Here is an 11,821-nt window from a genome sequence, read left to right on the forward strand (position 1 = left end):
CACACTTGTCGTACAAGGGCTTAGTAATTCTACAATAAATAAATACTGATAGTTTAATGAGAAAGTGTTTACTAAAATAGTTAACATTTGGTGAACTTTCGTGGTTATAGGCTTAAAAAAATACTGCGGACATAGCTGTCAAACACTCATGAAGGTTTATATAGTTGAGATCATGGGTCGATTGAAGCTAGACCACCATGGAAAACCTGGAAACACTGGAAGGCCGTTTCGTCCTATTGTGGAACTCCTCAGCAGTGCGCATTCACGATCCAGCCTCGCAAGATTCGGACCCAGAACCTGGAACTGATGTGTTTAACAAAATTGACACTATACAAGTTTGAAAAATGGAAAAAAAACAAAGCACTACTTCTATCAGGAAAAACGCAATCTTACACGAATTCGCGAAATTTCATTATTGATGAGGTAGACTGATAAATCACAACTTAAATCAGAGGATACGCTTAAACTACGAATATGAGTCTGAAAAGTATTGACTTACGTAGATTCTTGGTGCCGAAGTACGACAATTAAGTTATTTCAGAAAGTACTTATCTGACCAAATAAACAGTCACATCACACTAAGATATACAATCAAGTAACTACAGCTCATAAGGCAAAATAAAGTTGTTGTGATATTTAACGCAAGTTAAGTAAACTATCTAGTAAATTGATAACTTCTCAAATAAATCACTGAGCTTTAATATAAAACAGCGGAATTCCATAGGAGTAATACGAACAATACTGAAATCAATAAAAGATGTTATATATTTAGTAAGCGCAATATGAACACTGTACATATACACGTAAGTAGAACGGATGCAAATTAACTAATGTTACGAATAGTTATGATAACAAGACAACAGGAGAATTATATTCAGATCCTTTAAAAATAATCATTATTTTAAGAGAAAAACAGGAAATAAATCCTAATGACATAACTGCATACACATATACAAAAAAGGGGATAGAATTGCAAAAAGGTGAAGATGACATTGAAGATTATATATAAAAGAATGAACAATCTACAATGACATCTTTATATTGCAATTTCATTATTTCGTAGGTAAAGGAGATAGAAAAAAGTATTGTCCTGAATAAGTGTTGTTTTACAGGAGTAACCTGATAGGTTATTGTTTATAAGTTGAATGCCAACAGAATAGGTTGTGAAAAAATGAGGCGTGATGATTGCATTTCCCCAGGATGAACACAATGATACATGAATTCGGAGCAATGAGGAAAAAAATAGGGATAAATAATCAGACGTAAATCAACTTAAAAGAACTAAGATAATGAAAAATTAATTATTCAGTTATTAGTAAAATTCATTGTAGTGATGGAAATGAGGGAGTACTTTCATTGAGCCATATCTAAATCAAAAGACATGGTACTTGTAAATTAAATATAAGATCTATTAATTAATAGAAGTTAGGAAATTACCATAGTAGATGACCTTCCAGTTGTTAGGATGCTCATACCCAGTTTGATATTAGAAAACAAAGTAATCAAGCAACTTACTCCAAGAATTCACTATTGCACATTGATGCTAGTGATTGGGGAAAGATTTGATAGAGATCAATGATGGACACCGTCTAACAAGAAGTTTCCCTGTTCATTAAAAGAACATATCATAGGAGTATGGCACATAGCTGGTTTATTGCTGTCTAAAGGATCACTAAAGTGATATTATGCAAGGTAAAAGTGAACGATGTAGTCACTTGACTGAATTTTCCATACATAGTACGCGGTTTTGCTTATTAAGTTGTGGACCTGTAGTGATTTACATGGTTGATTCATATTACATATGTCTAAGTAGTGACTGGCATTAGGTTGATGAGAAGAAACATGTAGGTCAGCGAATGAATTGAACTTATCCATACTTCTTAGTAAGATGATCATTGACCTTAAATGTGATTAGTAGCTGAAAATGAAACTTGAAATTGTTCTGTATAGTTGTATAACTACACTGTTTAGCTCATAGTTCTTCATAATTAACTACTTCTTACTTCATCTCTCTTTACTAATCTAATTCAAATCACTTTTCTCATCATGGTATGCTACAAAATTGTTGCAATATAAATTGACTTATTAATATATTTAGAGCCATCTTACTGTTGTGCTAGATAAACAAGGAAATAGAATCAACAGTATTCTTTTCCATGAGGTTTTAATTTAAAGAAGTTTTATATTGAATATTGTGTATATCTGGTAGTTGAATAAATGGATAAACGATTACAGTAAATATATTAATATAAACAATGAGAATAAATATAAAGGTCAATCTTATGAAAATCAGAATGAATTAATAAAAAGATTTATCAATCAGCTATAATGAACGTAGAGACTGGTAAAAATTTGTGTTAGCGCTAGTTTTCATACTGATATGAGTGAGGTTGTTGAACAAGACTGATTCCCATCTTTAAGCCAATTAAGATATAGATAGAATTACTGACCAACTAGTAAGGACTAAGTAAATAAATGTTCGAGAGTTGAGATTATTTGTGTAAGATATCCAACTAAAGTAGTATGAATGGGTTACTCTACAGATAACGAATAATCGGTCGAAAATGAATAGCAAGATCACTAAGTGATTTTCCACTTCTGACTGTTGTAACAGTCAATGTGACAGGTACAAATATTGTTTGGTTGCTATTTAAACGTGAACGAGTAGAATTAATAAGAAAGAACAGTTATTTAGTGTAATATAGATACAGTAACTGGATTTAAACGAACTAAGAAAAACCCACTTAAAGTGTAGTTGATTTGACCCTAGTATTCCAGCAGATGAACTTCATTACTTAGAAGTTTACAGATAATTAAAGTTTGAGTTACCCAAATTACAGTAGATAAAATGAGGTTTGGACATGAGATCCATTGACTGAAAGTTTGATGTCCAAGCTATACTAAACTACAGATCCATTATGTTTTTTTGATCAAAAAAGAAAACAATATTTGTAAACCCAACAATTTAGAAATTCTATGGGTGACGGACATATGAAGATTACTGTTGACATCATATGAAACTAAACTTTTGTTGTCAGTGGCTGCACAATACTAAAAGAGTTATATAAGGTTGAAATTGAATTTCTCCAACTTAATATTTAGATAAATTGTTATGAAGTCTAACCTAACAGATTTACATAGAGTCAGGATTTACCAAAGAAACAACAAGTTGTTAACAGATCGTGAAGTCTATTACTACTCAACTTTTTTTTCGGGGGGGGGGGGTTGGGGAATGAGTAGTAAATAATAAGCTTTTGATTGGTGCTTCCAAAGTGGAAAGTTGACTGCTTTTCCGATGATTTTATTGTTGACTATATTTAGTTTTATATCGATAAACACTTCAATAATAGTTTATATACTATTTTTTATGAAATTTTCATAAACCCATATTGATTACACCTAGATTGGAGCTTACAGATTTGTTTAAGACAAATTAATTTAAAAAAGATCGCTAACGAAGTAACTACTATGCAAAATGTAGTGCGTATATATATATATATATATATATATATATATATACTATCATATTAAGCGACACGGAGCGTCGAGATTATATTAGAGATTGGCACTGCTCTCTGTACCGAACACCAACCGATCGTATTGTTGTTGTCCATTATTGTTTTTTTCGTTTGTGGTTTACATGAGTTGAGCTGTCACTATCATTGTCTGCATTTCCGTTGTTAGGATGAGATCTTTTGCTATTGGATTGACTTTCGGGTTTGGAAGATGCTTCACTGTGGGAACTGAAATTATAATAAGCAAGGTATGAGACATTTTGAGTACAACACGATTAAAAACTTAATATAATAATTACATAAGAGATAATAAACCATAAATTAAGCGTAGGGCACAAAATTACGAGACAACAGGGTAAAATTTAGCCGGATGATGATGATATGATGTGATAGAATAGAGTTTTGATATCATTATCAAGCTTGTTGATGACTAAACAAAAGTAGATTTGTTCAAAAAGTCAACAAACACAGTATCAATTTAACGCTAAACACAAACCATATATGAATCTTAATCAAACAAACTAACTAACTCCAGTACCTTCACCTAACATGAAATTTTTAAAAAAAACATTTACTGATTATTCCACGCAAATAAATATTTGTACAAATGCACTCTATTGGTAGACTACTACTATGAAATTACACACTAGAGTCACAGAACGCATCATTTTTACATAAAAGAACATTTAAAAACACCAACAGAACATTGAAGCATATTTTAATATCAATAAAACGATAATTCAATTATCAGAAGGGGTTTTGTGGAGATTCAGTATTTTCATAGTTGAAAGCGTGAGTCAATTGAAGCTAGACTCAACAGTGCGCATCCACGATCCCATAATAGGACGAAACGGCCGTCCAGTGCTTCCAGGTTTTCCATGGTGATCTAGCTTCAATTGACTCATGATTTCAACTAAGATAATTCAATCACTACATTATGTAAAATAAAAGGGGTTCATACAAAGTTAGCATTATTTAGGCGAAAAATTCTAACAAATAAGAAAAAATATCATCAATAATTGGATAAGTAAATAATATAACAGACATATTGATTAATAGCTACACAACATATATACCAATGGGCGTGGAAAGATATCAGTATGAATTTAACTGGAAATATATGTAAACCACAAACTGAAGAAACAATAAACAGACATATCAATATGGAATCAATCTATCAAATTATGGAGGAGAGGTCAACTAATGATACTAAGCAAAACAGTCGCTAACAATGTAAGTGCACATATCAGCAAAAGTCATGGAGGACAAACTTAAAATTTACAAATTTGAGTTTGATATTGGCGTCGTTCAGAGTAACTTTAGGAGTTTTACGCAAATTATCTAGCTCAGAAAACCCAAATATTCACTTACAATACTTGAAGATTGGTTGGTATTAGCTGAACTAGTTCCCTAGCGTTACGCCAGTTATATTAGCAATCTCTAACCACTATAGATTAATGACTTCTTCGATTTGTTGAACTATTCTATCAAAATGTCTGTTGAAGAAGGGTGTACATAAAGTGTGTTAACATCTTGAAGGCTTTGTATACAAATACCTCAGGCAAAATGATGGTATAAAACCACCTCACCACTGATCCACTCAAGCAGTGGGGTTAGGCAGGTTTCTCTAATCTTGCCATTTCTCTCCAACTTTGCTATCGGCTACGTTCTGGAAACATCTCTGATGGAAGTAGATAATGATGGTGCGAACTCATTACCTAGGGAAAGACTTTTTGACTTTAGTATGACGATGATATTTTCTTACTGTGAGATGAGTCAAACTATATAAATCGCACTCAATCAGTTGGTAATCAATGCCCGTAGGTATGGCATGTGCTTTGCACTTTCCAAAGTGGACCTCCTGGTAGGTCAATTCCCGAAAATTCAGATGACAAGACCGTTATTTCCAGCAGTAGGTCTATGATGAAGTTGAACAAAAATGGAGATAGTGGACAGCCTTGACGGACACCACCTTAGGTTGCAAAATCAGATGACAGTTCACTATAAGCTCTGACTCGACTAGTAGTGTTCGAGTAAAGAGCCTTCACCATATAGGTTTTAACGCTAAAATCTAAATAGTACAGCTCAATCAACCAAACGAATAGCCAGTATTCTGATGGACTAATTTATGTATCTAAATAAATCAATGAAGCAGTTTTTTACTTCTAATGGTAGGTTAGTTGATTATTACTCCTGTAAGGATACTGAACACCTTGGGATTCCAAATACATTTTCAACCTTGCTGAATTCATTAATAACATCAGTCATAGCTACTGAGATGGAGTAAATAACCTGCTTTTCGGTTGCTTCCGTTAATACTTTTACTTACATGAGTTGTTTAATAACCGTTAACGAAGTCACTAAAACTCTGCGGTTTTTTCCACTTGGTTATTAACATCTAAGACTACCTTATGGAGACTATATATATTATACGATATCAGCAAACAGCCTTTAAAAACGTCTTAAATTCTGAGATTCATACATAATAAAAATACCAATCAATGAAACGACAGAAACTTAATCGGTTAAAATAAATCAACCTGAGCACACAAATCGATTTCCTTAAATATAAAATATTTTAAATTCAAAATACCTTGATGATGAGTCAGAGTGTGAGGTCTGGCTAGAAGATGAAGAAGAATCAGAGTCTGAATCCGAGGAAGATGAGTGACTATGACTTCGTGATTTGTTTTTTGCAGCTTTTTGTGGAGATGCAGGTTCTCGTTGATTTGATAACTCATCACCCGAATCGTTGTTTTCTGCTCCCCAAATATCATACTTTGAGAGATCAGCATCATCGCCAGAATCTTCATCCTCACTATCATCACCTTTATTATTGCCATTTTCGTCCTCATCATCTTTATCACGAACTCGTGTAACAGAATTGTTACCAAAATTAGACGGGTCATGGTTGCTGGGTTGTTCACTTTGATTTTTCCGGAAACTTTTCTTTTTGCGACCGAATTCATCAAACTCATCATCTGAGTCTCTGCGTTCTCTGTATTCAACTACCTCATCGCGCTCCATAAACCCTCCACCATAACCTGTTCTTTCTCCTTGTACGTCGATCTTCGATCCGTTGCACACGTTGCAAGTACTTCGACGTGCCCAGTTGATATTTCCACATCTATGAAAAATGTTTAAGGAATGGACTGAGATTAAACGATGAAGATGTGAAATAAGTCAACATTTATCTACTGTATAAAGCACTGTGAATTAAAAAAGATGTGTAAAATTCTACACTCTAAACTGTGGACGATTAAGGGTTAGAACACTTTCAAAATATTTTAAGAAAGGAATTCAAAAAATAAACTTTAAAACTAGTCCAGCTGATTAACGTGTGTACTTATAATGAGAAGAATATTTAAAGAGGAAAAGGATAAAAGTAGGAAGCTATATAGCAAATTACGATTTTATGTACAAGTTATAAGACGTGTAATTTAAGTATTTCACTTACTAAGTCCTAATCAGTTGAGTGAAGCGAATACGGGACTAGGAACTATTCCAGAAGCAATTGAATTAGAAAAGCTGATTATTATGGAAGTTCGAGATATTTTGCCAACTTATTTGAACACATAGTCAGTCAGTCAGCTACAACGTAGGACTAGGCACAAATATGCATCGGTCCAAATTGTCATACCTCGTTAGCACAACAAGATGAACACCGAATTCATAGTAGTTAATTTAGTGGTGGTAATATATAAAAGAAAGGTTGTATACAAGGATATAGTACAGGAAGGAATAACGTTATGAAGCAATTTTAATCTCAAGGTTTAAGGGATCGATTCTGAGCCATGTCACCTAGAGTCTCCAACCATTGGTTACGATAGTCACGCAGACAATTTGAACACAGAAATATTGGTACAAAGGGACACCAGATACATATGCGCCACACAAATCACATGAATTGAGTGTGACTTGTGATACTGCTTGGGTGGCCAGACCAAAGGTGGTTTTTCTTAGGGGGCCACACTCGGGGCTTTCGACCTGAAGTTCTAATCCACAAAGCAGTGGAGCAACAATAGGAGATGCAGTCCCATGGTAGCCGGTGACCAATAATTGGTTCATATGCCATCTGTTCCATCAGGTTAAGGGAGCCCATACGCACCACTGGTTTGGGGTCAGGGCTTTCCAACTTTTCTAGGTGGACTTTCCGTGTCCACTAACCCGGTTAAAACTCTGGATATTCGCTTTTTATCTTCTTAATTTTGTAAACACCCCTGGTGCGAGAAGGCAGTGAGCAGGACTTCCCTGACAGTGGCTGTATATGCGTGGCCATGTAAGAGCATTTCGAGGAGAGCTGACTCTCCCCACCACCAAATTCAAGGCCTGCTGTCCTTAATTTAATTGGGTCGTCCATAAATTGTGGTCTCGCTGTTATTACTAAGCCCGACAGACGTTACATTGAGTTGGGTATATGTGAGGGGTGGGTTAATTTACACAATGAAGTTCACCTAAGATCCCATTCTGTGTGGCAGAATGCTCGCCTCAAACATAAGACGATGAGATATAGGAACGAACTGATCAGATTTTAGAAAGTACGTGCTCAACATTTATATAGCTACATTTGGTGGACACGGAAAGTTACATAGTGCTGCATTATAACTGAAGTCAGTTCGTGGTAAAAGCCGTGACACAAATTTCTTATTCTGAATCATAACCCCGATTTCTGACTTTATTTTCTACAGTCACTTATAGAATAGCATAAGCTTGTTTTCATACATTGGTACCATCCATGAAAAGTCAATAAAAGCAAATAACCGAAACTTGGGTTTAGCAGAACTGAGTGTGATGAGTCGAATTTCCTGAAGGATGGAAAACCATGAGCAATCTTGTTACGGAGACGTTACATAAACTTATTTACGACGAAGTAACGTTTTATAATGAGTAGCCATTAAGGTGACACCGAACTACAGCACGTGGCTGCACTCGAAATCATTAAAGATTTTCGTCACGCACTTACGTCTTACAAATCCAATCATCTGGACTGAAAAGACCTTTGCTTTTTTCGGCTAGTTGTTTCCCGACCTCTAAACCAGCATTACCTGGGGCCACAAATTTCCTAGGCTTGTCACAGCGGTTGCACTTGTCCCTTTTAGCAAAATTCACATTTTTACATCTAAAAACTTATTTTTGAAGGTTGGTAATCTTACTTCGGATTACTACAAACCCAATCTTCTTTTGATGAGCGAGACATAGATGTGCAGCGTTAACAACTGTAATCCCGCAATTAGCTGTTCGTATACTTAAACACCATTAGGTGTAATAAACTGTATAATTTTATTATCAGTGAAACCCTACATCTTCTGATTATTTTCTTAAACTTAGACTTCCTCATCCTTTGATGAATATCAGAAATGTATAAGACCTTCAGAATAAACAGTAATTTTCACGTTTATTTATTGAATTAGAAATCTCATGAAAAATGTCCACCGTGACAACTCGTTGGGAACATATTGTTCGAGAAGGTATATTTTTAATATACTATGGTCTTATATGTTCAAAACAATACAAATTCTTGTCGTATCTGGTTATCCAATGAGTGATCAATGAATTCTTGATTACAGACAGTTTGAGCAACTACCCAGTCCTCAGTAATAGAAACTTAATTGCCTGGTATTTTTATCCGGAAGATCTTACCCACTGAGAAGGATTTGGTCGTTAGTAGTTGAAAGGAATAAGAAGCACGGCATAACCACTGGCGATCTGGTGCAGATGCGTGACCGGGCACTTCAGCATGGGTGTGTCGCGTAAAACTAATAAGGTCGTCGGAGACTTACAGAACTATTTATTTTGAGGATTGGCTTACCGCTACAGCTCACTCCTCCTCCTAGTGAGGTGGTGGATGTGGTCAGTTGGAATTTTACAACTAACGAGCTTGCCGTTGATTAACATCCTTGCTTGCTATGTTCATCAGCATCTGGTAATCTTTCCCCAATATAAGGGGCTGAGTGGTACAATGTGACAGTAAAAAATATACAATGAAAATTTCAATCCGTCGTATGTCTCGTCAGTTTTTCATCTATTCCATCCGTTCTGCAAAGTAAAGAAGTGAAACTATAAGTGGATGTCTAGATACACCAGTATGTGCGTAGGCATGCAAAACTTGCGACAAAGGGTTGTGTCACAATTTTCAAGCTAATATCGTTCGCTTGTATGGAAAGAAGATCAAGAATGACATGGTTTCCTTCTAAATTTTCGGCTTTTAGACAGTAAGTGCTGACGTTATCGTTAGTTTCGGTCATAACGATGATATAGTATTCAGGTATGCTACGAAGGACTTTGAAGGGTCCTATATATGCAATTTAGAGGGGTCGTGATGAATCGTGACGTACGAAAACATATGTACTATGTCGTAAGGCAGGTTGAACGGAAATTTCAGTTGATTTCGGTAAAATGAAAACAGGTTTAACTGAACCCATAGTGTTTATAAGCTTGCATGCGTAGGGGTTTAGACCCATATTCACTGAAAGAGATGAAGAATTCATATATCCTTCTAGTAGTCAGAGTGACTTTCTGTAAACAAGTTGTGCTGCAGTCCATCCAACGTCAGCTTTTCCTGCATTGTGAATACCGAGTAAAACAAGTGGAAGAGAGTTGGTCTATTGTGAAGCATTTGCAGCTGAGAGTGAAGCTCCCAACTGTCAGTGAAATCGTTCTGCCAACCTGTTAGTTTATGGGTGGTCCAGATTCAAACTGGCGTTCTCGGTCTGTAGCGATAGTTGAAGGGCAACTGGAATTTGTTACCCATCATTTGGCGAAGGTGCAGGCCACTGTTTAAGCAGTAATGTCTTCCATAGGTACTGCCTCGTGCCAACGTGTGAAACTGTACATACACGTTGAGAAGTAAGAGTGTTCATCTGAATTTGGTGTAGGTCAAAACGGGCGTCGGGAGTTGTGAAAGAGCATAAGGGACATTTGTTGTGTCTAATCACTTTAGATTTCCGGTAGTTCACACTGGAGCGTGGCCATTTCTTCGCGTCTTTATACCAGGCCAACAAAATCGTTCTGCTATGGACTTGATGGTTACTCAAACAGTTGGATGAGAAGGTTTGTGCAACGTGTTGGAGACGTTGCATCGATAATGTTTCGACACGATTAGGCGATTCTCACCTAAAGGTGTGTCATACAGTAAAGTTTCCGTACCTGTTGCCATCTGTTTGATCCATAGATTCATGGTTATCGAAGATAACCCGTCTTGAATACCGCTGTTTTCTTTTTGAATGTCGATGCCTTGGAAACTGTTGAAGGAGGTAGTGCGAGATGAAGCGTCTGCAATAACATTGTTTGTCCCAGAAACGTTTTGTATATCTGAAGGGAACTGTGAGATGCAGCCCAGTTGTCGAGAATCTGAAGTGAAGTGCTTGTCTGGAGATGAACTTGTAGCTGTAAATAATTCCCCAAAACCAATAGCTCATTAAGTGTTCGACATTGGATGCTGACCACGTTGTTTAAGTGGACTTGTTCGGCTGAAGGCTTTCGGTCATGCATCCGCACCAGATCACGTTGCAACACGGCGTGGGGCACAGCTCTTACGTTGCAATAGCCAGTTAATAACGAAGTCTCTCGATATATTGGTAACGAATCAAATATATTTTTCCTGTCTCTTCTCGTCTGACTTCTGGTTTCTATTTGACTGGAAACGAACGATTATAGAAGATACTACTGGTTGCTAGTTGCAAAACTAGAATATCCGTGGTATCCTCATTGGTGAGCCTAATGTGATCTGGTACACCAAGCCAATATACTGTGAGTCTGTTCCATTTTGGAATATTATTATTCATTGTTATTCTTTATTTGAATTTTATATATTGTGATATACTGTTTTTTCGCGAATTTTTTTTCCCGGATATATTTTAATTAGACATTTTTCGTTATCTATATTACTATGACGGAACACTCTCCTAAGGTTCTTAAGTTTAAGTCTATTCCCCCTATTTCGATTCAGTTAACGCCATTTTGGCCCGACAATATCGAGTCCTGGTTCTGCTACGCTGAAGATGATTTTTGCATGCACGGAATCACGGACTCGCGCACACGATTCCTCGCGGTAGTTAAGGCGTTACCGCGCGAGTTCAACAGGTACGTAACACCTAGTATGTTTACTAGTGATGTTCCCGAACCTTACGAAACTCTCAAATGTTCGATTCTCAAACATGGAGACCTAACCGACCGACAACGGTTAGACCAACTCTTCCATAACATCGACTTGCAACATGGTTCTGCGACAGACATGCTGCTAAGAATGAGAGAGGTTATCGGCCAACGAACTTTCGATGATGGCCTATTCAGACAACTCTTCTTGT

The 11,821-nt window shown here is 36.2% G+C and overlaps 1 protein-coding gene across 1 annotated transcript; it reads right to left on the reverse strand.

Moving 5' to 3' along the window:
* Positions 1-748: 748 nt before the first annotated feature.
* Positions 749-8,751, reverse strand: Smp_082560.1 (zinc finger protein, putative). The gene is made up of 5 exons (XM_018791876.1): positions 8,669-8,751; positions 8,479-8,634; positions 6,109-6,642; positions 3,582-3,743; positions 749-1,119 (listed from the first exon to the last, which is right to left on the reverse strand). The coding sequence occupies exons 1-4, from the start codon at positions 8,710-8,712 to the stop codon at positions 3,614-3,616; spliced, it is 864 nt and encodes a 287-aa protein (XP_018647287.1). The 5' UTR covers positions 8,713-8,751; the 3' UTR covers positions 749-1,119; positions 3,582-3,613.
* Positions 8,752-11,821: the final 3,070 nt, after the last annotated feature.

Source organism: Schistosoma mansoni (genome assembly GCF_000237925.1).
Source record: "Schistosoma mansoni, WGS project CABG00000000 data, supercontig 0224, strain Puerto Rico, whole genome shotgun sequence".
Lineage (NCBI taxonomy): Eukaryota > Metazoa > Platyhelminthes > Trematoda > Strigeidida > Schistosomatidae > Schistosoma > Schistosoma mansoni.

What these genes read in the sequence shown, in the direction of transcription:
- Smp_082560.1 (XM_018791876.1), bottom strand. Translation starts at nt 8,712, where the DNA reads ATGTCTCGCTCATCAAAAGAAGATTGGGTTTGTAGTAATCCGAA. An exon ending in TGGGTTTGTAGTAATCCGAA is followed by an intron (nt 8,635 to 8,668) that starts GTAAGATTACCA and finishes ATAAGTTTTTAG; the next exon opens with ATGTAAAAATGTGAATTTTG. An exon ending in CACTCTGACTCATCATCAAG is followed by an intron (nt 3,744 to 6,108) that starts GTATTTTGAATT and finishes TTATAATTTCAG; the next exon opens with TTCCCACAGTGAAGCATCTT.